General features: G+C 45.2%; 1 protein-coding gene across 1 annotated transcript in view; it reads right to left on the bottom strand.

Moving 5' to 3' along the window:
* ATM (ATM serine/threonine kinase) overlaps positions 1–27,098 on the bottom strand; it is a 1,586,045-nt gene that overhangs the window by 1,395,857 nt on the left and 163,090 nt on the right. The window contains exon 7 of the mRNA XM_085621514.1: positions 23,762–24,000. Within this exon, the coding sequence (XP_085477640.1) occupies positions 23,762–24,000 (239 nt within the window). The remainder of the gene's footprint in view (positions 1–23,761; positions 24,001–27,098) is intronic.

The following is a 27,098-nucleotide window of genomic DNA, read 5'->3' as shown; positions in this document are numbered from 1 at the left end:
TTTATGCCCCCCGGGAGTGCCTGCCGGCGGCCATCATAGAGCAATTCCTAGCTGACCTACCCCCTATACAGATATCGGATGAGGTGCGGGATCGTCTGGAGCTTCCGCTGACGGAGAAAGAGCTCAGCACGGCCTTGGGGGAACTTAACCCAGGGAAGGTGCCTGGGCCCAATGGGTTTCCGAGTGAATTCTTCAAACGCTATAACGTACAACTGGCCCCTTATTATCGAGCTGTAGTGGAGGAGGCCAGGGAGAGGGTCATGCTTCCCCCGGACTGGAGACACGCGGAGGTGGTGGTGTTTCTCAAACCCAGCTGGCCCCCGGATCAACGGGCCTCATATCGGCCTATCTCCCTCCTCAATGTAGAGGCGAAGGTCCTGGCCAAAGCACTAGCCAATCGTTTTCTGCCCCATATATCGACTCTTATACATCCAGATCAGGCGGGATTCATGCCCAAGAGGGCCACTAGACACAATATAAGGCGGGCACACGTGGCGGTGGCGACGGTTCGGCAGACTGGGGAGAGGGCGGCATTACTGTTGGCGGACATGGATAGGGCCTTTGATTCCTTCAGCTGGGTATATCTGTTTGCCTTATGGCGCCGACTCAATCTGGGTCCGAGCTTTCTTTCCTATCTCCAGCTCCTCTATACAGACTTGACGGCGGCGGTGCGGGTGGCGGGGGTGACATCTACTGTCTTTCCCATACAACGGGGCACGCCACAGGGATGCCCCCTGTACCCGTTTGCATTGGACATGGAGCCGTTGGCGGCGTGGGTGCGTATGGATGCGCAGATCCGGGGCTTCGAGTGGTCTCCGGCGGTGTCGGACAGAATCGCATTATATGCAGACGACATCCTGTTCTTCCTTACGGAGTTAGATGCATCGGGCCGCGACTCCTACGGATTATGCAGATCTTTGGAGAGACATCGGGATTATATATGAATCCTTCTAAATCCACGCTGTGGATGCTGGGGGAGTGTCCGGGGCGTGGGCACGGGATATTCAGCTGGCGGTGGGAGGATTGAAATACTTGGGGGTGTTCCTTTCGGAGGCTCCGGAGCTTTCTTGGGCCCGTAATGTAGCGCCAGTATGGGAAAGGATCCGCACGGATCTCAAGACCTGGTCTCGAATGCCATTGACGCTGTATGGCAGGTCCGCAATATTTAAGATGGTGGCACTACCTAAGCTGCTATACCAACTGCAAAACTATCCATACCCGATCCCGCCTCAATGGTTCCGACAGGGGAACTCCGTGTTGGGGCAGTTTCTGTGGGAGGGGGTCAAAGTGCGAGTGGCCCTTAGAACGTGTTTCCTATCCTCGTATTGCGGAGGACTTGCGTCATTTGTCTTATCCTACTATCAGGCCTCGCACCTCCTTGTTCTCAACAAGTGGTGGTATGGGGATAGAGGAGACCCGGCGTATGCGCTGGAGAGGATACTAATGGGAACTAATACATTACACACTATCCTGTACTCGGCGTCGGTGCGCGGCAGCCTGCCGTCGGCCACGCGAGTGGTTTTCCTGATCTGGAGGCAGACATTGCGTCGGATGGGCTGGTGGAATGTTCTAACTGAAGAGAACCCCCTCTGGAGCAATGGGCGCTTCCCAGAATTGATGGCGCTGAGAGGTTTCCGCGGATGGGATGACATAGGCATCTCGACATTGGGAAATGTTATGAGCGGTACGACACTTAAATCATTTCAGGATTTGCAAAGGGAATTCTCTATGCCTCAATCACAGTTCTACAGATATCTGCAACTGCGGCATGCACTGTCCCCCTGCCTAGAGGGTCTGACATCACTCCCAGAGTTTAGCCCGCTAGAAGCGAGACTTTTTATGGGGGATCTGGAAACCCAAAAAATCTCCAGGATCTATCAGGCCCTGGTGATCCATTGCTCTACGAAGCTCCAGAAGTTGCGGGGAGATTGGGAAACTGACATGGGTGCCTTAGATGAGGACGACTGGAGGGAGGCCCTGGCAGCCCCAAGGGAAGCAGCTATAGCGATGCGACTGCGCCTCATACAATTTAAATACCTGCACAGGGTGTACTTTACCCGGGCCAGACTGTTCCGAGCGGGCTTGATTGCTGCTCCGGACTGTCTTAGGTGTGGTCAGGAGGAAGGGACATTTATACACACTACTTGGCACTGCCCAGCGCTGGACCGATTCTGGAGGGGGGTAACTACCTGTCTGGCCGAGGTGCTGGGGTGGGCGATCCCGCGCACGCCACAATTTGCATTACTATATGTTATGGAGGGCATTGGGGGCAACATATATAAGCGGCACTTGCTACGGCTGGGCCTTACGCTGGCAAAGCGGGATATCACCAGGGCATGGAAGGCGCCTAGAGCTCCATCGATTACAGCATGGAAAAACGGCCTAGATTTTTGTGAGGGGCTGGAACAGCCCATATATGTAGCCCGAGGATGTCCACGCAAGCATTATAAAATATGGAAACGGTGGGCGGATTACCGGGGGCTGTGGCTGGAGCCACCAGTGGAAGAAGAGGATTAATTATGGGGATGTCTAGGGAGACTAGTCGAGAAGGGGGGGCGCCAGGCAAGAGGGGAAGACCGGGGGATCCACCTTACCATAATACGATGTGTCTGTGGGGCCTTAGGGCTGTGGTGGGGAATCCATGGATATGGTGCGACGCAGGGGATGGGGTGGGGGGAGTTTGGGGAAGGGGGGTTGTTATTGTTCAAGATATATTTATGGCGAATGTACAAATAGATTGCTATAGAGATATGCTGCAATGTGATTCTGTTGTCGACTCTGATATTCAGGGTCCTGTAACACCTGTGCAATCGATTAATAAAATATGTTTAAAAAAAAAAAAATTGTGCCAGGTGTTCAGTTGCAAAGGCCCCTTATCAAGTTATTCTTCAGACTAACAATCCTTGTCAGAGTGTCTCCATGCATCTCATATGAAGAAAGTGCGAAGACTGCAGATGAAGAAGCGGTAAAAACAACCACTGACTCGCAGAGTCAAACTCTAATTCGGTGTGTGGATCCAGAGGGGGGGGTTCAACCAGTAGCAAATCAAGAAACTCAGTATACAAGAGTGAAGTTGAAAATTCAAGTTACGTGAACCCCCAGTGGAAAACAGTTTGCTGTGGAAGACGAAAACAGAAGATACAGCAAGTGTTGTAAGTCAGCCTCTTCCCGATAAGGTGCATCAAGTGGACAAGTAGCCTGAGCATGTGAGAAGTACAAACAGAGTTTACAGAAAGTACAAACCACCAAGAAAAGAGCCAGGAGAAGATCAAGACTCTAATCAGTGAAAGTGAACAGCTACCAGTCAAAAGATGAACACGAGAGAAAGCCTAATAGGAAATAAACAACTACTGAATGGATCCATTTTGCAAGCACTGAAACAGAAGCGGACGTTGATAATGTGGAAGTCTATGATTTAACAGGCTGTTGTCAATTTGTTTTTGAAGAACCACCATTCCAATCTTTTATAAATAAGTTTTGAAGAAGATCAACAGTAAATGTTTGTGAACCTTTTTTTCTTTTTGGGGTTTTGTGCACAACATATTTTATAGTTAGGTCTGTTTTGTTTGTATCTTAGGTACCCAGACAAAGATTAAAAATACTCTCAATACATGGAATGAGTTAATAAACTAAATAATTCTTTTTTTTTTTTAACTTGACGTTTTGTCAAGTTTTTGTTTTGATTTGGCACCTATAAGAATTAGTGGAAGCTTTTTTCTGACTTTTTTAAATTGTTCCTTTTTGTCTTCTCGTTTTACAGCAGTACTGCAGCTGATAAGCAGAAATGCTGTCCAAAATACGTATAGTCCTCTTAGTGTTAATACAAATATTACTAGTTAACTTGCTGTTGTGTCTGATCTCGCCAACTGGATATAATTCCAGGGATAATATCTACAAAGGGTAGTAGTGGTTAGATAGGGAGCACAACACCCAATATGTGCATTAAAAAAATCAATATATATTGTTGGTGCCCCTCAAGGTTCAAAATTACACTCCACTACCCAAGGTGTAGTTCACTATGGTTAAAAAACCAAGTGAAAATGTCGAAAACTAGAGGTGAGCCTCGGCACTCAATTGAGTTTGATTTTAAGTTTTACAGACCAATTTTTATTATATTCAACAAGTACAAATTTGACATTTCTTTACGTTCAGTATGCTGGGCATATCTTTCAAATACAATAAGATATCAAAAACAGGCAATCTATATTCAAACAATGATGAGCTGGTAGTTTTTTCCTAGGTAGATTTGCTAGAATACCCCAATACAAAGAATTGTCATTGTCCAGCCATGATGTGATAAGGGCCTGTATCGCCATTTTCTGCTGCAGTTGTGGAAGCAGATAAAGAAATATCTTTTGAGATTTTAAAAGTCCAAAGTAGGGCCCTACACCACCAGCCACCTGAGGACCAAATGAGACACAACTGTCAAACTTCACCTTTAGATTACGTGATATGGTAGCAGGGACAGGTGGTGGCAGAACACCACTAGGCCATCATTCGTCATCCCAGCTAGGAGGGGTAGACCGAAAAGCAGAATTTGTTTTACTAGCGTTACATTGTCAGTTACCAGAGTACATCCACTGAAATACCGCCCTGAAGTAAACCTGAAATTTGCTAAAAGCATTAGGTACATTTCTGTCTAAGGTAAGAAGAATTTGAGTCTCATCGGCGTAAGACACTATTTATATGCCGTAAGATTATCAACAAGCATAGCCAAAGGAGTCATATAAATATTGAACAGTGTTGGACTTAGTGCTGAACTCTGAAAGACACCAAAACTTAACGGTTTGGGCGCTGAGGCATATGGTGCCATCTACACTGATCGGGGTCTTCTGGACAGAAAACACCTAATGCAGATACAAATAAGCCAATGCTTCCTAGACGCTGCAGAATAATGGATGAGGTACAGTGTCAAAAGCCGCAGATGGATCAAAGAGAAGAGCCACCTGCTTCCCCTGACCTACCGCTAGCTTAATTGTGTCCCCAACCCCAACAAGGTTGTTTCTGTGCTAAAACCGGGGCAAAAGCCTGAATGAGAGGAGTGTAGTAGCTGGTTTTGTTCTAAATTGCAAGATAGTTGGCGATTAATCAGCCTCTCTAAAATCTTAGCAAACACCGGTAGCAGAGAAATCGGTTTGAAATTCGCCAAGTTTGATTTATCAGCCAGTGGCTTCTTTAGTAAAGGAATCAGTTTGGCCTGTTTCCAGCAGCTTGGTACCAATGCCGACTGGATGGAGCTGTTTAGAAGCTGGTTTAAGATAGAATTTATAGCTGCACAATTGGAGACAAGGATATAGGGTGGACAAGGATCTTCGGGACCACCTGATTTACAGGCTCCTAGGACTTGTGCAGACTCCTCCAAAGAGATGGGTGCAAACTGCTGCAGGGAGTAAGACAGAGTTATTAAAGGTGTCTCCTGTAGGACATTTGACCCAGTAACAGCTAGAGGGCCCATGTTCCGTGCAGAGAGTCTACAATGTCTTTAATTTTTGCATCAAAGAAGTCCGATAGTTGTGTACAAAACTTAGGGGAAGCAACTACTGGCGGACACAAAGCATTCAGGTGGGTACTTTTCTCAACAATCTTAAATACTTTGCTTCCTTTATTATGGGAGTCTGCAATTTGGATTGTAAAATAGGTTGCTTGAGCGCTCTTGATTGGGCTGTGATAATTGTTTAGAGAACTTTTACAATAATACTTTGTCTTGAGGACGATAATATTTCCTCCAGGCTCTTTCCAGTTTTTACATTGGTTACGTGGCTATTTGAGCTAATCATTAAAATCAAGATGCAGAGTGTAGTTTTGCCCTTTGCAGGAGTGGATCTTGCCTTCATGGGGACAATAGTGTAAAAGCCAGGGACTACCCACCAGTGCATCTGAGTCAATGTCTCCTCATTCTCATTTAGCTTGAGCCTAAACATTGAGGTAAAGACTGTGGCCCAGTTGCTGCGTGATAAGCAGGCTAGTCCTACATGCTCGAGGACCATATTCAACCCTCCATTCTAAATGTATGAAAGCATGGTCTGACCATGCACTCTTTATAATATTTAAAACCACAACCGGGCCAATAGAGAAAATGGGATCTAGAAAGGGACCTACCACAAGAGTGGGCTGGTCAACAAATTGTTGACTGATCCAGGAAGCCATATTGCCCAGTAACATTAGACGGTACAGGTGTGAGGCCTGATCCACATGTATATTCAGGTCCCCTAAAGCCATGACGTTTGAGTATTTTAACATATATAATTGGGCATGTACTCCTCCAGGGATGATCGAAATAATCACTAAGACCCCGGCCTGGTATTTGTTTGCAGGTAGTGTAAGGCAAAAACCAATTGGTTCAGCCCCTTGAAGCTCCTTAGAACCAAAAGCAACAGAATTAAAAGACTGCTAATAGGCAATTGCTACACCGTCCCCTCTTTTGCCTCATCTATTGCAATGATTCATCGAGAAACCAGCTGGGATGGCTAATTCTACATCCAGGGGTGAGCTGTCAGACATCCATGTTTCCCTAAGAAAGAGTATATCCTCAGTGAGTAAATCATAGATGTGCAAAGCATTTTTATGGAGAGAATGTACCTTATCAAGGGCTGCCCGTATCTAAAACCAATTTCTGGGTCCCTGGGCGTGGAGAGCAGACAAATGTTTACCCATTTGTTGCCTATCCAGACCTGGCAGAGCATGGGAGTAAAAATTGCATATTGGGAGTAAAATAATACCAGAAATAGCTCACATATCTCTGCAGCATATCCCCGGCCTTAAGGAAAGTAGTTCCGCCAAGGAGTACGATATGCACTGGCTCTGAGCATTGTAGTTTTTGTCGAAAGGATGAGACCCAATGAGATGGAAAGCTCTATGCAGGATGCACAGCAATTTCAAATGAATTTGCTTGGCTACCGTAAGCAAATTAAGAGAATCTAGAGCAGTTGACGTAGAGAAGTAACAGGGCAAAGAAACACATGTTTTGCTGCTGCAGCCTGCATACAGTCCAGGCGTTGAACAATGTAGGCTGGTGAACCTAAAACAAGGCACAACCAAAAATCCAGTCTGCTTTGAATGATGCTTTGTACCACAAGAGAGCAAAAACGAGTTGGCAGCAAAGGTAATATTTTGCGAAGTCTGTTGACATGACTAGAGAGTGATAAATCATTATCCATGTAGACTTCCAATTTCCAACCAGACATTGTAATAACTGGAACTGAATTATACTCAGGCGGCGAAAAAGTCCACTACCAAAGGATGCAAAAACAAGTCCCTCAGAAACAGCTTATGTCCTCGGTTATATCCCCAATGAATGAAAGTGAAATGGCTTTCAACCAATGCAAAACGTTGCACGTACAACCATGAAAAGAAGCCATCAGGGACTGTGAAATGCAGTCCAACATAATAATTAATTGTGTATCATCTGCATAATTTACAAACCTTATACCACGCAATCTAATTATCTTGGCACAGGTCTTAGATTTTTTTGTGTAATAAACTTTATTGGTTTACAGGGATACCACAGACAGTACAGGGAAGTGATTGCAGTAAACATCATGTTATTTTGACCCCAACTGATATCCAGGGCCCAAGAAGAGCAGAATTATGTGAACTGTCATCGGCAATCATACAAACGGTGCCAGTAAACTATGATACAAAAAGGAAGAAGACTATAGTCCAAGGGTCCCAGAATTGGCAAGGGTCTTAGATACACATTAAATAATGTCGGGCTCAGGGAGGTGTCCTGAGGAATTCCCTATCCAACTGCTCTGAAAGAGGCGTGACAAAGGGCAAGAGGAATTACTTGCATCCTTCCCTCTAGAAATAATACCAGCCACTGAAAAGCTCTTCCCTGGACACTTATCTCAACCAGGCTTGCAATTGGGATGTCACGGTTGACAGTGTCAAATGCAGAGGAAAGGTCAAGTAGCACTAAAACTACCTAATGACCTTTATCTACCACCATGCACAGATCATCCATTGCTGTAATCAAGGCCCCTTCCGTTATGTGGAGGGGACAGAAATCAAACTAAGCCTTATTGAATAAGGTATGCTCCTCAAGAAATCTAAAGTATTTTAAACAGATAATTTTCCAGAATGTTACTAGTGAAGGACAAAAGGGAGATAGGTCTATAATTACTGAGCATTGACGGTCAGCAGAAGGCTTCTTTAATAGGGGGAGCACTAATGCCTTTTTCCACTCTGAGCACACTATGGTGTCTCCAGAGAATGATTATATATAGCTGCCAAATATAAAGTGAGATAGTCAGATAGCAACTTCCATTCTCTAGGAGGTAGTGAGTCCAGCGGTGAGCCAGATGTAGAGTCAGAAGCATTAAGAGGCTCACTTACGGATAGCTGACCTAGAGCATCTAGCAGTGCAAGGGAGAAGCAGGCATTTAGAGATCAAACCAAAATCCAATGCTGAAGGAGGCGTTATCAACAAGTGTAAAATGTGATTGAGAAGTAAAAGTTGTGAGAATATCTTTGATCTTATTCTCAAAATAGGCTACCAAATCATTACAAATTGATTGTGTAGGAGTAGCCTGATGTAGCATGCACAAGGAATTGGACAGAGTACATAGGATAGAAAAGGTAGTCCTGGCAGCATTGGGAGCCGACAGAATTTCATTTGCATAGTAGTCTGCCTTCGTTGATTTATTCTGTTTTTATACCTCATTAAATCCAGCTTAGAATCAGTTTTTAATTCCATCAAATAATTAAAGCTTCATTTTCTTTCAATGTTCTTACATTGGCATTTAACAGATCGCAATTCATTGATGAGCCAAGGGGCAAAGGGGTGTGCTGATGCAGAGTCCTAATTTGCTATAAAGGTAAAATTATATCAAGTGCACTAGTTATTCACATCTGGTAGTTATCGTCACTGTTCCCTATAACCTGCGCGCTTGTGCGAGCGCACACTGAAGTCATCCTGAGCGCGCACTGTCTCATAATTAACGCGCACACACCACATCCCCGCGTTCAACAGCAAGTGGCTCCGGCACTTGCATTATTTATTTTCTTATTAGTGCGAGTCTGTAGGGCAGATTGTGGGCCTATGTGAAAGTATTCGTGTTAATCGCAGCACCGTCATGCGCTGCAATTAACATGAATACTTTTACAAAGGTCCACAATCAGCCCCGCACTATTAGGAAAAGTAATGCAGCATATCTAAAGCACGACCTGTGCTTTCAGATTCTGAAAACACACGTCGCGTTTGAGACTCTGCATTCCTTTTCCTAATAGTGCACAGCTGCGGAGTTGATTGAGTGCCTTTAAAATAGAATTCAAGTTAATTGCAGAGCACACGGGTGCTGCAATTAACATGAATTCTATTTCAAAGGCCCACCATCATCCCCACAGTCGGAGCTATTAAAAAAAGAAATGCAGAGTCTCAAACACCACGTGTGCTTTCAGATTCTGAAAACACACGTCATATTTGAGTGTGCATTTCATTTTTTTAATAGTGCACAGCTGTGGGGCTGATAGTGTGCCTTTGAAATAGAATTCATGTTAATTGCAGCGAACACGGGCACTGCAATTAACATGAATACAATCTCAAAGGCACACTATCAGCCCTGCACTTTAAATGCAGAGTTTCAAACACAACCTATGCTTTCAGATTCTGAAAACACACGTCATATTTGAGACTCTGCATTTCTGCTTTTTTAATAGTGCACTGATGCAGGCCTGATTGTGGGCCTTTGAAATAGTATTACAGCTGCTGAGGTTTCAGATTGCTTATTCTCGGTCAGCTCTTTAAGGGTGAGCCAGGATCTTGAAGGCGTTGACACAGATGTCTCCCCAATCTGCATCCACACAGGCTTCGGCCACGGCACCTAAGAAGTTGAATCCTGCCAGGATGCCCATGATTTGTTTGGATGGCGCCTTCCTCCACAAAACACAGCTGCCACCCTGAAAGACTTCAAACTCTTCTGAGATCATTTGAATGGTGAAGAAAAAGGAAAAAGCCAGTCGGTGACTGGGGAAACCTGCAGGGACCGGAGGACCCCGGGAGGTGCTGGACGTTCCCTATGAGCCTGACACCCTATATTTTGCAGCACTGGACACATGAGGGGTCTTGGCTTCATCCCGTCTGGGGGCGGACCCCTGCTGCGGTCTTCTGGGGCCTGCGGGCTCACCAAGGGCCATGGCAGTAGTGGGATTGACCTGCCCTGGCATTTACAAGAGGGAGGCGTCACCTGGCACTGCCTGCAGACAGCTCTTTCCTGGGCCTTGCTTCCTGCCCTGCACCAATGAAACCAAGCCATTGGAGCCCACACTCCTGAGGGGACACAAACTCATGAGGCCCCAGGGCAGCCCTCACCCTTTCCCCACTCTTCTGCTGCTCAGAGGGTCGCCGATCCTAAGTGAAGCAGGGCAAGACGACCTAAGGAACCACACCAGAACCCAGCTGCGCATTTGACTGTGGGCGACTAGCTGGTAAGCTTTCTATCATCGCCCCATAATCCCAATGGAGGGCCTCAACTGTTGTGGACCTGCGTCACATAGAAGGGGAACTGGGGCCAAAGACTCACTCATACCCCGCATTAACTAGATTTCGCTGCTCAGCTCAATGCTATCATCATGGGGAAACCTCGATCTGTCAGGCACCTGAGCCCATGTCCTAGCAAGCCCACTCTGCCTACTGCCTCCACAGACCAGGCCATGGGTGCCCTGCAACCTCTGGAAGCCACCCTCAACACACACTCCGCTCAATTCGAGAAGATCCTCCATGCTATTTTGGACACTAAAACGTCGCTGGAGGCAAAAAATCAACTGTGTCTCCTTGGAAGTGAATCTCCCGAGAGTGGATCAACCGCAAGCTGGCAGACTGCATGGACGATGTACAATCCGCTTTGACCTCCATGAACCCCACGGTATGCGAAATACAGACACAAATGAGTGCCATGAAAGAAGAGGTAGGCTCGCTGCACTGCAGAGCAGAGGACGCTGAAGGGTACTGTGGCACAACATCTGCTTTCTCCGCTTCCCGGAGCACCAGCAAGGCCACAGTGCTGAGCTCTTCATCGAAACTTGGCTTATAACCATGGTACAGGAAAACAAAGTTTCAAAACTGCTCCCTGTGGAGCGGGCGCACCATAGTCCTGGCTGGCCACCACCACTTGGAGCGCTACCATAGCAAATCATTGCTCGTCTCCTCAATTACTCAGACTAAGACCTAGTCCTGCCACGATTTCGAACGAAGGACCTCTTGCGTTATGAAAACGTGGACATTTCAGAATATCCTGACCTCACGGCTCAGGAACAGTGGCTTTGCGACTCCTACTTGAAAGTCAAGCAACGTCTCCGGGAGCTGCAGCTAAAGTAATTGAATGCAAGATTAAGTCCCACTAGTCTAGTGGGAATCAGTCTTGTATTCAATTGCCCTCCCCCGTTTTCAGACCTTAAATGTTTTTTAGGGGGTACCTTTTTTCATATAGTGTTTGCTGCAGCTAAAGTGCGCACTCTTGTTCTCAACAAAGCTCAAAGTACTGGATTGTGAGACCTCCCACATCTTCTCAACACCAGAGAATGTCTGTCCATGGCTCCAAGCGAAAGGTTTGGCTCACAACTCCACGGAGAACCAGGCAGACGGTAATGGGTGGTCCCCCGACCTAAACAGAGGAACGTTCGTACATGACCTACTCAGGACCAGGCAAATGCAGAACAGGCACGAGGGGCAGCAGTGGCTTCACAGCACAAATCCTTTCACCCCTCTATGACAGGGACTTGCGTAGGACATGGGCGAATCCAGGACCTCGAATAGAAACACTGGTCATGGTCTGGGGATAATACCAAGATCAGCTGATGATCTACTGTGAACACTCTCCTAGGACTGAACACTGATTTCTGGCAGGGGAGGGGAACTGTATGGGCATGTTTTATCATTGACAACCGTGGGGCGGGTGCATCGGAGCCACAAGACGAGCCCTCATTTTTAATGAGAAAAAAGATCTCCTGCCGATGTGGTGGATTTGCCACCCTCAGGCCCCATCCTTGCCTGCTGCAGGGGTGTCAATGACTGACGGTGCTGGAGGCTGTGGTACTGCTAATGGCCTCGGCCATAGTGAGGAGTCACATGCAGCATCGCTGAGCAGGGCAGCTCTGGGCCTTCAGCATAAAGAAGACACACAGCAACAAACCAGCTGCGCACACGCAATTCTTCAGTTCTGCCATGTATCCCCTTCCATGGTCTGCTATGGCATTATGTCACTGTGCATAGACGAACCCCGACGTTCAGCTCCCTGGTATCTTGTGTGCATGCACATATTGTTGTATTTAAAGTACAACACTTTACAAATCTGCATATCCCCCTTAGCATTCCTGTGGATGCACATATTGTTGTATTTAAAGCAGAACCTTTCTTTACAAACCTGCATTTCCCTCATCATTCCTGTGCACGCAGTAGCCCTTACATTGGCCCCTCACAGGTAGAAGCCTGCTTGCCGGGGTTACCTGTTCACACCTCAGCTGCTGCCTCACATTGAACCTGGATTCCTCTGGGCTCATGCACCAATGCACACCTGTCAGTGACCGATGCCAGACAGGGCTACCGTGCGCTCATGGGCAAATCACATGCTTTTATCTGTGAGTGCGTGCAGCGTTTACCAAGAACCCTCTCCAATGCAAACCTGCGCAGTACAGCGCTTCCCACACTGGGCCTCACGACATCAGAGCTGCGTAATCGGACAGCACGCAAAATGCTTACTTGAAACAATGACGCAAGCAGGAAGTGCCTCGCTCAATTCTTCAGTGTCCTGCCTATAGCACCATATGGCCAACACTTGCCGCACTGCTGTAAATTCAGCTCCAACACTCGCGGTCACTGACTCCTATTACACAGGCATTGTCAAGGTGCTAAAAATGAGTGATAAATGCATTTTAGTGTGGTGTTGAGGCCAACACCTAATGTGTGCTACTTGGCAGGGCTGGGGTATTCATGTTAATTGCAGCGCACATGCATGGTCTGGTTTCCGGCGCACTTAGCCTTGGTTGCATTGCACCTTACACCTTACACTGCCGCATATACAGGAAAAAAATTAGAGGGAAAATTGGTTATCGTATTCCTCCGTGACCAAGCCTGTTGTGGAGGAATACAATAACTACCTGATGTGAGCTTATCAACAATTACAAAATAATATCACTAATGTTTCACATGAAGCAAAGGCTCTAGATAGTAGAACAAGGATTGCTGGAACTGTTTGGTGCATTGGTCAATGTAATTGTAAAGGGTTTTGCAAATGTTGGTGAGTGGTTTGATAGTATTGGTGGTGGTGTTTTAAAGAAGATTTTAACCCCATTTATTATCGTCTCTTTCTGCATAATAGGTCTCATTCTTTTACTAAAATGTCTTAAGCTAATTTGCTTCAAAGGGGACCTAAAATGTGGGTGTAAGAAGAAGCTATTGGCAATGTCTACAAAGAAAAACATAATGTGTAATAACAAGTTGGAAATCGAGAACAGAAAGCTTTGCGTTTACAAAGGGATGAGAGTACTGGAAGAATTGACACGCAAGAACTTAAGAGACGATAAAAACTGTTTTGTAAATAAAGATTGTGAGATTTTGGGTGATTGAATAAGTTCAATCAGAGGGGGAACAAATGACGATTTAGATTTAATAAAACGTGTTCTTAACATTATGTATATTTCTGCAATCAAAAGTAAACAGTGCACTTGACAGAACTGTATTTTCCCGTGCTTGGCTTAACTAGTTCGAACTTACATCTTGAATTTTAACACAGCCATGATGTGTGCTTTTCATTTTTTACTCTGCCACCCCACATAAGCAAAATGTGCACTGATACTTTGTATTAACACACTGTTCTCTAAGAAATACAGAGGAAGTCTTTTGTCACATTGAAGGTTCTTTCTGCCAATAACACTGACTGCGTGACGTCCATTTTAGTTACTAGATTCGTACTGTTCTATTCAATGACATTTGGTTAAATTATAGCATAATATTATTTTAGAAGATCGTGCTAGGACTGTGGCAATAGGTGATTTTTTTATAATTCTGTATTAGGATTCATGTAATTTTGTTCAACTTATGCAGGCTGTTAGATTTCCATAGACTTCTATTGTGAATTTGTCTATAAAAAAAGTGATACTTTTTAAGGGGACTTCCTGACTATAGAGACTAAACCCTTATTGGTTTGTTTCATACTTTAAATGTAGAATATATTAAGTTGATTTCCTTTCATTCTTTTGGTGCATTTCAACGAGCATTATGTTAAATCCCCTATATAAATGTATTATGCATTTTGACAAATTATTCTTTTTTGCTTTTTGTAATGCACTTTGAACTATTTAATAAACCTTCATATTCAAGCCCTTCCCCAATCCTGCGAAGGCGCTTTATCCTGATAACGCACTGTAAACAGAAACTAAATTCAAAGTGAGAACGGATTCAGGCTTTACGGGTACCTTTGGTTATACCTCATTTAGGAGAAGTGGCAGTGGAAGAACTAGAAGCAAATATCGCGCTGAGGAGCCCCGGGCGTCCTCGACCAGGTGCCCAATAATAAGGCTCCAAGGGGTATGGATTCCCAGTGGAACTCTACCAGGGGTTTGCGGCTGCCCTGACACAGCACTTGTTAGAGGTATTCTTGAAAGTCAAGGAGTTGGGGGTACTCCTGCTGAGCATGCGCAAAGGACATACGCATGATGCCTAAACGCAGCGGTTCTAATCGGAGGATCCTGCTTCGTATTGTCCTCTTATGATGATAAACTCTAACATTAGTTTTATGTAAGCTTTTGGCTATCGCCTGTGTCCAGTAGGGAGTGGGCTGGTTCATATTGACCAGTGCAGCTTTTTTCCAGGTCGCAGTTGACAATAAATTTGTGGCAGCTTGCATGTGCTTCATGCGGTAGAAAAAAGCCCAGAGGAAATGGTGTTGGCCTCTATCAACATCAAAGGGATTTTACATACTAGACTGGGGGTATTTATTAGAGTCCCCAGATTAGAACCTGGATTCAACTGATGTACACTGGTCCAGGAGCTTGGATGAGGGTGGGGCAGTGCAGATCGGAGCGGTCAGACACAGAACGTGGTAAACGATATGGGTGCCCTGTGACCCCTGCTGTTTGCCCTAGCTGTGAGGCCACTGGCAATACAGGTGTGTTGGGTTATGCATGAATCATGAATAGGGTTAGGTCAAACCTGACATGTCTCTCACCATACACAGATGGAGCATTATTTACCTCAGGGCTCCCAGGGCGTCCCTCGCAGTATTATTAGAACTGCTGAGGAAATTTGTTGAGGTGTCCAGTCTTAAAATTAACCTACCAAAGTCATTATTGTTCCCGTTGGCGGCTTTGGCTCGGGTGCCCGAGAAGCAGTTACTGGACCTGGGCATGCGATGGGAGAACCATCATTTTCATTACCTGAGAATTATAGTGCCGCATTCCTGAAAAAAGCAATTACAGTACAATACTGAACGGGTGATAGAGTCCTTGCGGGCTTTGGTGCAGTTTTGGGACCCCCTCCGAGCTGTCAATTGTGGTGCCCGATATGGTGTTTCTGCCCTGTTGCCTATTTGTGATTCAGAACTCCTTGTGCCTTCGCTGTACCGTGTGTTCTGCCAGTTGAATACACTATTCACCTCACTTATTTGGGTGTGGAAACGCAGTGTAGCGGCTCATCGCACATTAGGACATGAGGAGGTAGAAGGATGGTGGGCCGGGGGGTCCAGGGGCGGCTTCTCCATGTGGGCGGAGGAGTGTCGCCCCACTGCTTTCTCGCAGTGCGAGAAGCAGTAACATAAAATGGTATAAATACTGGGACCGACCAAACCAGTCATGCGCACTTTGCCATTTTCTCCATGTAGGCTGCATTTGGGCTGAGTGAGGAAGTGTTATGGTGTCCTCCCAACCATTGGGAACTTGGGACCACTGGTCCTCTAGCGTTTGCTGTAAGGGCCTCATTTGTAACCTGCCGTTCGGGACAAGGAATATGCATGACGCCATCGAGCCCAGCAGAGATGATACCTTCTGGGTGTATTGATAATAGTCTCTCCTCCGAAGGAAACGCTCTTGCGTTTGCAGCGTCTACTGTAGCACCCCAGTAGTGAATCCTTTGAGTAGGATTTAGGATAGACTTTTTGAAGTTCACACACAGGCCCAGTCGATTTAAGATTTGGATGCAGTAACTCAGATGATTCTGCAGGAGAGGCACTCTTGAGTAACCAGTCGTCTAGATAAAGACAGATTAAATGTTTTGCTTTCTCAGGAAGGCCGCCACCACCGCCATGCATTTTGAGAAGGTGTGAGGAGCAGACTTGAGTCCGAAAGAAAGGACTTTGAACTGGAAATGGTCTGACTCTATCCTGAAACGAAGGGACTTTGTGTTTTCAAGAAATTGGGATGTGAGAGTAAGCATCATGAAGGTCTATGGAGCACATCCAATCCCCTTGATGGATGTGTGGGATGATTTAATGTAAAGCCAGCATCGTGAATCTCTCTCTGAGAACCTATTTGTTTAAGAGTCTGAGATCTAGTATTGGCATGAACTCCTTTTTTGGACCTTTCTTTGGAACCATGAAGTAATGTGAATAAATCCCCCGATGTTGTTGCCAGGGAACCCTTTCGATTGCCTGTTTTTGGCAGGATGGATACCTCCTCTTACAGCAGATCTAGCCGACTGACTTGGATTTTTCGAGGAGGCACGGATGGTGGTGGAAAATTGATTCCAATTGAGTACCCATTCCACACAATATTGAGTACCCATTTGTCCTGCGTTATTTTTATCCACTCTTCCAAATAAAGACATATACTTCCTCCCACCGGAGTGGGTAACAGAGTTGGAGGAAGCAAGAACTCACTGCTTAGATTGTTGTTTTGCAGTAGGAGGGGTTTGTCTAGAGCCCCCTCTTCCTCTACCAGGTCATCGCTGATGAAAATGCGATCTCGCATGGTGGTGCTGTGAGGACCAATGAGGGGTTTGAACCCTCTGCTGGCACGGAGGACGATCATAGGGTCGGCAACGACGTCGAAAGTCCTTCTTTTTCTCCAAACCAACCGCCTTCAAGGTATCCAACTCGGATTTCATCGTCCGCATGAGAGCCAAAGAGAGATGTACCATTGAAGGTGAGGTTGAGTATTCTATGCTGGGCCTCCAGTTTCAGTCCTGTCAGTCTCAGCTATGAGGATCTTCTAGCACAAATGCCATGTGAATAGCCATAGGCAGCAAGGTCTGAGGCATCCGCTGGCGCGCTGATGACCTGACTCGCCACAAGACCTCCTTCTTCCAGAATCTCCTGAAAATCTTGCCCATCTTCCTTTGACAATTGTTCTGTAAAGCGTGAGAGGGAGTACCACAGAGAGCTGTCATAATAACCTAGTAGAGCAGATGCGCATGCCAACCTTTATGAAAGAGACAGAGGTGTTACACATTCTCTTTCCAATGTCATCTGTGGCTTTGCCGTCTTTGTCAGGGGGAGCAGTAGATGAGGAGGCCCCCGTGTAACCTTCCCTTGAGCCAATACAATAACCGAGTCTGGTGGTGGGTCAGACCTCATAAAAAGAGGGTCCTGCTCTGGAGCCCTGTACTTTTTTAATATCCTCGATGGCGCCACTCCCACTGAAGCCAGTGTCAGGAAAGGGTGGAGAGCAGGTTCTAGCAAGCCAGGCACCAAGGGAAGAAGAGGTCTAGTAGAAGACCTGTGATAAAGAGTCTTGAAAATTACAGATGTTGATGGAACAGCTGGAGGCACCTTAATGTTGAGCTTCGAAGCCGCTCTACACAACACCTTGTTAAATGTAATAATATCATCCTCTAGCCGGTGGAGTGGATGACAGAGTCGTCGGAGAGTAAACAGTCTTTGATGATGATGATTCCGGTAACCTTCACAACGTCGGAGATGACCTTTTTCTCGACGTCGGGGTGACTTCCTCGCGAGTGACTTCATCGAGGTCGACCTCGACGACGATGCTCGCCCTGCCTTCGGCAGCGAAGCAGTCAAACGGCTATGAATGTGTGCCGTTCTTGCCATTGATGTTCTATGTACCTTCGACGTTGGTGGTGTTCTCGACAGGGACCTCACCTGTCAGCGATGTGTCTTCAACATCGGCAATCTGCCTTCCTCCATCGTAGGGGAGCCTGATTAGGACCCCCTGCGAGAGGGGGATGACGTCAGTCGGTAAGAGATCTTAGCCATACCTATATTATTAATCCTTCTTGGCCATGGCTCATACTCCAGTCAACTTACAACCCAATAGCTCACGCCAAACAGTTACATTCAAGTTCTTCTAGGATGTCATTTTCAGTTTTGAGACTTTTCAGCTGAGCATCCACGCAATAATGGAGTATCATCTTCAGAAGCTCAGTTAGCTTCCCGCTGTGATCCTTAACAAATCATCAGAAAACCTGGAAAAATAATTTAAGACAAAGAAGTATACCGCGGCCTCCAAGGAAGCCTCATACCTAATGACAGTATCAGTACCACTCAATATGTAATGACATCAGGCCAGATCAGTAATATGCTTCAAAATTGGTGAAAAAACAGGTTAGATTAAACCTGTTGGAGCCAAAAAAACAGCCATTTTATTGTCAAAAAATAAACTAACAATGATCTAAGGAGCAATAAGTGAGTAAAACTGCTACCTTATTTGCTGAACTTAAATAAATTACAAGACTTTAGTTGCATCCTAAGCCTGGGAGACTAGTATACAAGTAAATGACAATATAGGATAAAATCACAACCCTCAATCTATAAACTATTCATGGATTTAAGCACCATAAAACCCTGAACATTAAGGTAATCTGGTTTGCTTTATTAAGGACAAAAATAGTAAACTTCCATGTCCTGACTTTACAAATGGGGAATAGCCCATTTTTATTCATGTGCAAGCTCAAAAAGATCAAGTTATCTACTTTCAAAAATATCTTTTATGTTAGAGAATCTAACTACAGATTCTTCACCTTGTGAATACCACCTGGTGTCAAACGGGGCCCAGAGAATAGCAATTACCAAGCACGTTTAAAGGTGGAGTCATGCGCCTATGTTTTAGATCCATCCCGGCTCAATGGAATGTCATACCACTATATCCACCTCCGCACACAGACCGTTTCTTTATGATCCCCGCCTGTGCCATCAGACGCGGAGTCCTTAGAAATCAAAATGCCACTGTGCAGATCTCTAGTTTGGAACAGGATTAATGGAATGAATGACTTCATTCTACAGAACGGGGAGGAGTGTGAATCAGAGAGAAATCTGCTATTATATAGTGTGTCTACCAGTAAAGGTGTTACTAAAAGTAAGTAACCTATTCTTCTGATAGAGACTTCAAACCGCAGATTGTTCACCTGGCGGATTTGTAGCAAAGCACTACCTCGCCGGGTGGAGGGTCAGTGAAATGGCTCAAATCAGAAAATCCTACAAGACAGAGCGGGCAAAGTGCCCATCATGCCAGAGGTGGGCATTCGGGCAGTAGTGTTTTGTGAACGTGTGGAGGGAAGCCAACGTAGCAACCTGGCAGATGTCCAACATTGGCACACTGCCAATCAGCGCAGTGGTAGCAGCTGTTACTCTGGTGGAATGAGTGCACAAGTCTTCTGGGGGCCACAATTTGGCAAGCCCATAGCACATCTTAATGCTTTAAAAAATCCATAACGAAATGATTCTCTTTTGCACCACTTTCACGTTTTTTCCAGAGAAGACCACAAAAAAGTTGATCGTCCAATCGAGGTCTCTGGTCCCATCGTTGTAAAAACAGAAGGTCCTCTTACGATCAGGATGGTGACGGTACATAGAAGGCCAGTATGAAACGGATTACTCCATGTGGAAAGGCGTGCCGACCTTCAGTAGGAATGCCGCTTTAGTCCGCAGGATCCAGAATGTCCAGGTAGAAGGATGCACATGGTTGTTGAACAGACAAGGTCTGGAGTTCACTTACTTGCTGGGCAGATGTAATGTTGATCAGAAACACTTTTTATGGTCTGCAAACGTAGAGAGCAGCTGCACATCGGCTCAAAGAGAGTACACATCAGGTAGGTAACACACCAAACTAAGATCCCACAGTGGCATCACAAGAGGATATGGAGGGAACATGTGGATCAGTCCCTTTAAGAAACGCGTCACAGGTAATTGGAAAAGGAACAACGATCAAGCAAACTCAAAAAGGCCGAAAATGCATAAAGATAATACTCAACTAGTGCCACAGCAAGACGTAGCTGGGCTGAAGAAAGACAAAATAAAGGCTGAATGTCAAGAAGAAAAACCAGACAACAAACTTCTCCCGGTGTCCAGTGTATGCAGTTTTGGTGGAGGAATGCCTGGCTGCCAAGATAACACCAACTACTTCAGGACAAAGATCGAAAGTCATCAACTGTCACCATTCAATCACAAAGCATGGAGGTGTAGGTTGTGCAGGCTCGGTTGCAGGGTCCGACCCTGCTGCTGCAACAGGAGTTTTTCTCGAAGGGGCAGCTGAATTGGAGGACAGATGCTCATGGCCGAAAGTTCGGAGAACCACACTTTTCTTGCCCAGTCCGGAGCCATTAGGATGACTTGAACCCACCCTTTCTTGATAATATTTTTAGCACTCTGGGTAGGAAAGGCATACAAGAGTACAGGATTTAAGGTGTCTCAGTAGACAACCCCACTTTAGAAACGCACACCTCTACAGGTCTTTCGCAGTCTCATCCAACACCTAGATGGAATCCAAAAGGTTCTCTTGCGACTGAGCATAGGATACAGGAGGCCAAGCGACTAGAGCAGCTCTCACTGAGACTACAATCAAAGGTTGAAACATGTGGATCATAGCCTGCATGTCCTGGATTTATTAAGGTAGAGGAAAGGCTCTGAAAAACACCATATTCAAGATAGCTCAGATTAAGGGTATCCATTATAAAGACACCTTGAGGCAGCAATAATACCAACATCTGGAGGTCGTTTGCGACTGCTAGAGGTAAGCCCACCTTCAGGGCGAGTCATCAAGGTATGGAAAGGTTGGTAAATCTGACCGCCATAGATAGGCTGCAACCACCACAATCACCTTTGTGAAAGTCCGGTAAGACTGGAATTTCTCTTGGCCTACCTGAAACAGCAGGTAGTGTCTGTGGAACTGCAGGACAGGAATGTGTAAGTAGGGGTCTTGCAGATCCAATGCCACCATTCAATCTCCTACATCCTGGGCAGACAAAACCTAGGCCAGGGTGAGCACCTTGAACTTCCCCTTTCGGAAAAAGAGGTTCAGAGAGTTATGGCCTCAGTTCTTTTTCGGCACCAGGAAATGACAGGAGCAACAGCAAGTCCTGATCTCTAATGTCTCCATCCTCTCTATGGCTCCCTTGGCCAAGAGAACTTGGACTTCTCCTCGGAGTATGGACACGTGATCCTCAGAGAGGTGTTGTGATGTGGGTGGCATATCCAGGGAGTTTCACAGGAAGGGTAGGAAGAACAGTGTTCTACAATTTGGAGAAGCCACAGGTCAGAGGTGATGGTCCACCACCTGGGTAGGTGAAAGGTGATGGGAAATCCCAACAGGTGATTGTGTGCTGTCGAGGGTGACTTAAAGCAGGTTTGTGGGAGTGAAGCTGCTGTTTGGGTACAGCGTTCCAAATGGGTTCTGGACGCTGTCAGCCAGATCTCTGGCCTCTGCTTCAAAAAGCTTGAGAGGCTTGTTGAGGAAATGTTTGACGTTCCCTCGGTTGGAACCCCTTTTCCGAAGCCTTGAAAAGGGCGAAACTGGTGGGGGAACTGCTAAACAGGTGGAGGTCGACCTAGAAAGCATTCTGTAGGTTTGCTCTCCTTTAAACATTCCAGGGCCAAGTCCGCCTTAGCTCCAAAGATCCCAGAACCATCATAGTGCATGTCCATGAGGGACTGTTGTACATCACTGGAAAAGCCATTGAAGGGAACCCAAGAGTGGCGCCTATGCACCACAATGGTTCAGTCTGCCCCTTTCAAACATTTGGTAGTGTCTAGGCCTAAGCGTATGGATTACTTTGATATGGCCTGGCCATCTTGAATATGATGCTTTAAGTTAAGCCAGATGTCATCTGGGACAGCTGACAAAATGTCCTCCACCATGTCCCATAATGCATGCAAGCATCTCCCCAGGAGGCAACTGGTGTTTTACTGACCTAACAGCAAGGTTGGAAGATGAAAACATACACTCGGCAAACGTTTACATGCATTTTGATTCTCTATCTATTTCTCTAGCGGGTTGGTTGGAAACTCATTACGAATGATTTTACTCGCAGACACCAGCACAACAAGGCTTTCCAGGGTAGGATGTTGTAGCAGGAAATCTGGATCCTTTAGGACATGCCTATGCCACTTGGCTATTTTTCTTATTGACTGGAGGGCAAGATCGCTTTGCCCAGGTGACCATCAGAAGATCCGACAAAGCCTCACTTCTCTATTAAGAGTGTAGAACATGGGTTAGAACATTAGTTTTGAACTCTGTAAATGTCAAAGTGAGGTCCAAGACTTCAGCTGCCCTCTTAATCACAATGTCACAATGGCAAAGCAAGATTCTTCTGTTGCTGTAGCAGGGTTAGGAGAGTAAAGGGCAATATCTCTAGAGGTGTCCGGCCACTGGCATCCTGTAGATCTAGATACAAATCTTCACCATCGCACGGTTGGCTCTCATCATCTGTACTGTAGGGAGCATCTGAGGATTTGCATGTGGGTACAGGCATATTGGTTGCGACTTCAGAGGGGTTTAGGGAGATCTTTCGAGTACAATACCTGTTCTGTTTCTGACATCAGTGATGTTGGTGTAAGCGATAAGCTTCAGGCTGGTGGTGTCGGTTGCAGCATAGAGGGGGGCATCGGATGTGGTGCTAGTGTCAGTGGAGCTGTGCTAGAATATGGGCCGGCCTCTAGTTAAGCATAAGGGGCACAGTTGATGACGGATCTGCCGGCAGTAACCCGATTGGGGGCCACCTCGGATCCTTTGAGCCATAGGATGGCCTTGAGAGCTAAAGCGCGTCTGTGCCCTCGACTGGGACTGGGCTTTCTTCGACTGCCGTTGGAGTTCTGTGACGTAGGGTTTGGCTTCACAGCTGCAGATAGCCTTACCGTTCATCTTCGCACATCAATCGCACGACAGCAAGACGTGCATGGAGTCCAGACACCAAAGACTGACATCGCGGGTGTTCATCACCAACATTTGTTGACAGCAGTCCATGCACGGTTTAAACCCTGTAGCTTTAGATGGGAAAATGTCCTTCGCGCAATGGTACATTTTTCACTGAAGAAAAAACTCTGTCAAACTAACAGGATCCAAGAGTGCTCGAAAATTGCAAAACTTTTCCAGGTTCAGGCATATTCACAAGTCGAAGAATCTGTGCTTGAAAGTCTCTAATAAATTACCAGTAAGGTCAAATGGTAAGCTTCAGATGTGTATGGGGGTGTAATATACTCAACAAGGTGTATGGATAAAGCAGGATTTAACAGTTTAATATTGACAAAGATTTAAATATGCTGTAAATTTGATATTTCTGTAAGTAGCCGTTTTAATTTTTTACCAGAAACACTTGATAACATTATCTAATGAGAATTACATTTGACAGCTAATCATGCATCGTGGCTAAGCATTAATAAACCCATGGTACTGAAATACTGCATAAGCATTACCTCTATGGACTCCAACCCCATGTTCAACAAACAGTAATACAGTTTGCTATCTTAACCTGCAAATGTTTTCTGCGAAGATTTCACCTACTCAAAGAAATTACACAGCTGCTAGATAATCAAGCATTTCATGCACCAAAGGGTAGAGAAAATAGGAATTACATGTCCAAGACTGACATTTTAATATAGGTTACCTTCCTCCTGGGTTTTTGTTCCTTTGGGGTGATGAACTCGTAGCTGCATGCAGAGAAATTCTATTATTTCCTCCTTCAGAGAATTATTTGACTTGAACTGTGACCATATGTACAGCACTGTTAGAAGGACCTCTTCACCTAATTTACAAATCCGCATTCGATAATTTACAGCAAACGTGCCGAGGAAAAAATTAAGCGCGGCAAAGATCTGGTCCAGGCCAGCAGAGATTCTGTCTTGCCTAAAAGAAAAACCCAGTAGGCAATTTACTAAAGGATATACAGATTAAATTTAAATACTGTATTCTACAATGTCCATCATTATACACTTTGCTCAATACCCCAAAAAAATTACTCACCATTAAAGTTCATAGTGCTAATGCAACTACAAATTATAGTTAATTTAATAATGATAAATGACTCACTCTTAGTCATTTATAATTATTACTGGACTAGGGCCAATAAATAAACGTAATAAGCTGTGTCTCTTTAAGCACTACAAAACCTCACAAACGTAGATCGTGTTAGAAATAGTTTGTGTGTTAAAAGCCTCACAGTCTGTGCTAGATGAGTCAGTGCACGCATTTGCAGATCAAGGGCTGCACACTGACCTCAGGACTCTCCATCTGCCTCTCACTCACTGGACAGTGGTAGGAAGCAGCAGCGTAGCATGGGTTGCCAGAGCCCGGGGCAAGGCAAGTATCCTTACACTTTTCTTTTAAAAGATTGTGCCCCTAAGGATATTGCACCCAAAGCAACCACCAATGTTTCCCGCCTACGCTACTGGTAAAAGGTGCTGTGCGTTCAATGAGCGGGGTAAAAGTAACTCTGGAGGGCAGTCATGACTGGGGTGAGCCAACATGTTCATGGATCAGAGTCGCAATGAGTAGCACTGCACATTTCTGTCAGTGGCAGTCAGAGGGATGGGCAAAGCAAAAGGGGACCACTGGGATTTCTCTTATGCCAATTCAGTGGGGGCTTTTAGAGATTGTTGTTGGGATTTACCACCATTTGGTGAATTGCTTCTTGAGACTGGTCATTCATCTCAATCCAAGACTGTGTCTTGCTCATTGTGCACAATGATTTCTTCCAAATTCAACATAGTGGAATTCCTTCCTTGTTATGAGTGTGTTCTTACTGTCCTACTTTAATATAAAAGCTCACGGTTTTCTAGGAGCACCACTTCAGATACCTTTTTGCTAGCGGGCTCTTCAAATCCTTGTTACCTATTTTTGCGGCTGTGATTTCTGTCCTTTACTCCCCTCATTATGCATTTTTAAATCTCTGAATTTCTGGATGTTAATTTAGCACAGCCAGTACTGCTTGCAGCTCGATTTGTGCGATTGGTTCTATTTGCACTGCCATCTCCTATATTTCTTCAGCTACCTTGGAGGTTTTTTTATGCCATTGGCTTTTCCTCCTACTGAAGTGATTTTGCTCTTGGGAAACTTCTCAGTTGGTATAACTTTTAATCATTAACTGGGAAAGTGGCTGCCAAAACTGATCTCATTTACCACAGAATCAAGACCTCTCGATAAAGGAGCGACTATCGCTTCCTACTGTCAACTGATTGTGTGATGCCAACACCCTTCAGTACACACAGTGGTCATGGACCGAACATGGGGCCTTTGTGACACAACAACAAAATGCAGAGTTTATCTCACTTAGGGGTGAAAATGCTGTTATTAAGCAGTCTTTAGCCACTTGTGACTCCACTGATTTGTCTCCAGTGCCAACAGGGCAAGCCTCTTGATCGGGATCCAAATAAATTAAGGGAATTTCTGGAAGCTTTGACTGGCCACTTCACCTTTCAACTCACATAATTTATGTTTGACAGAGCCAAGGACGTTTATTTTAAAAGCAGTCTCAGGGGGTCAACTTATCTAGGCCCACACCTCTGGACACTTCCTCTGAACCATGTCTGAATAGACATTTTGCTGTTCTTACTTGTGATGGATGTTTGATAGACTCATCATGGAATATTCTGCTGAAGAAGCTCTCTGTGATGATCCGAAAGGATCTAAAAACTCAAGGTTCATAGGAGTAGGTTCGGGCAACTGACCGTTGAGACCAAGTGGGTGGTTAATATTGCTCTGACATGGATTTACAGAAAACACAAAGGATAAATTAGTGCAATCACCTCATCCTTTCACTTTAACACCTTCATATAATGAGAAAAGAATGAACAAAAGGAAGAAAGAAAAGAGGAGTGGATGTCCTTATACAGGTGGTTATCTTACCAAAAGTCACTTAGCCCTATAAGGGCAGAAAGCTTGAAGACCTGAGAGCAGGCTGAGGATTCTATGCAGATCAGCTTCGCAAGAGGTCCATTAAGGGAAAGTGAATGACACACACTGCATCAAAAGGGGTCTTCGTTTGGGGAAGATGGACATCTTAATCGTGAATGCTAAAATAGGCCAAATAATTCTTCTGTATTTCTTTTCTCTGGAAGTACTAATCTCTTCAGATAGTGAATTGCAGCACAGACATAGTTCTCGAATTGTGCTCAAGCATAGACTCCTTTTTCAATAGCCCTTCTAAGCTTCTTTCTACTGTATAACCTTCCTCACTACTTTTCCTCCCTATTCCTTAACTCTAGTTGTATAACCCTACATCTCTTCTTGCATTACCACCAGCCATTGTGGTTCCAAATACCCATGCTGATCTTCAGCTGCATGCTTTTAAATAAACAAGCTAACGTGTTCTCATATTACAGGCTGCAGTTACCTCAAAGAGCTGCCTATAGGATTTCACTTGCATGTTCTGTTTTTCATTGCTTGATCTCCCAATTCCTCTCTTCATTTATTATGACTGTACCTTTGGCCTGTTTGCCTTATCACACACCTTTTCTTCAGTAAAAATCCTACGAAGCACCATGCTTATGTTTGGCTCATTAGGAGGATAATTGCCTTTGTATTTGAAAACCTGATGGTTCCTCAATAAACATCACCCAGTTGTAAACCAGACTTAATAACTTCCCCCTTTCCTCCACCCCCCCCCCCCCCCCCCAAAAAAAAGCCCTAGTAAAGAGATTTATGGGGGAGTGGGAGAACGAACAGGGACCACCATAAATACCAGATCACAGATTACTTTTGAATATGGGCCTCAGTCACAAAAACCAATAAATTCTTGTTCAGATAACCCATTAAAGCTAGAACAGGAACATCACTTTCATGCCTGGTCATGAAACTAGCGTCTTCAGCATTGTGTTGTCTAACTGTAAATGGGGAAGATTAGACCATCATTCACCTACAGTGTAGCATTTCTCTTGTTTCTGGCTGCCGGCAACACTGTTCTCTCCAGAGGGGTTACTGAACTTTGAAATCACAGTTTATCTGGT

The sequence above is a fragment of the Triturus cristatus genome, chromosome 8, assembly GCF_964204655.1.
Source record: "Triturus cristatus chromosome 8, aTriCri1.1, whole genome shotgun sequence".
Taxonomy (NCBI): Eukaryota; Metazoa; Chordata; class Amphibia; order Caudata; family Salamandridae; genus Triturus; species Triturus cristatus.
The sequence above is the reverse complement of the archived record's forward strand: the minus strand, read 5'-3'. Positions and strand labels throughout refer to the sequence as shown.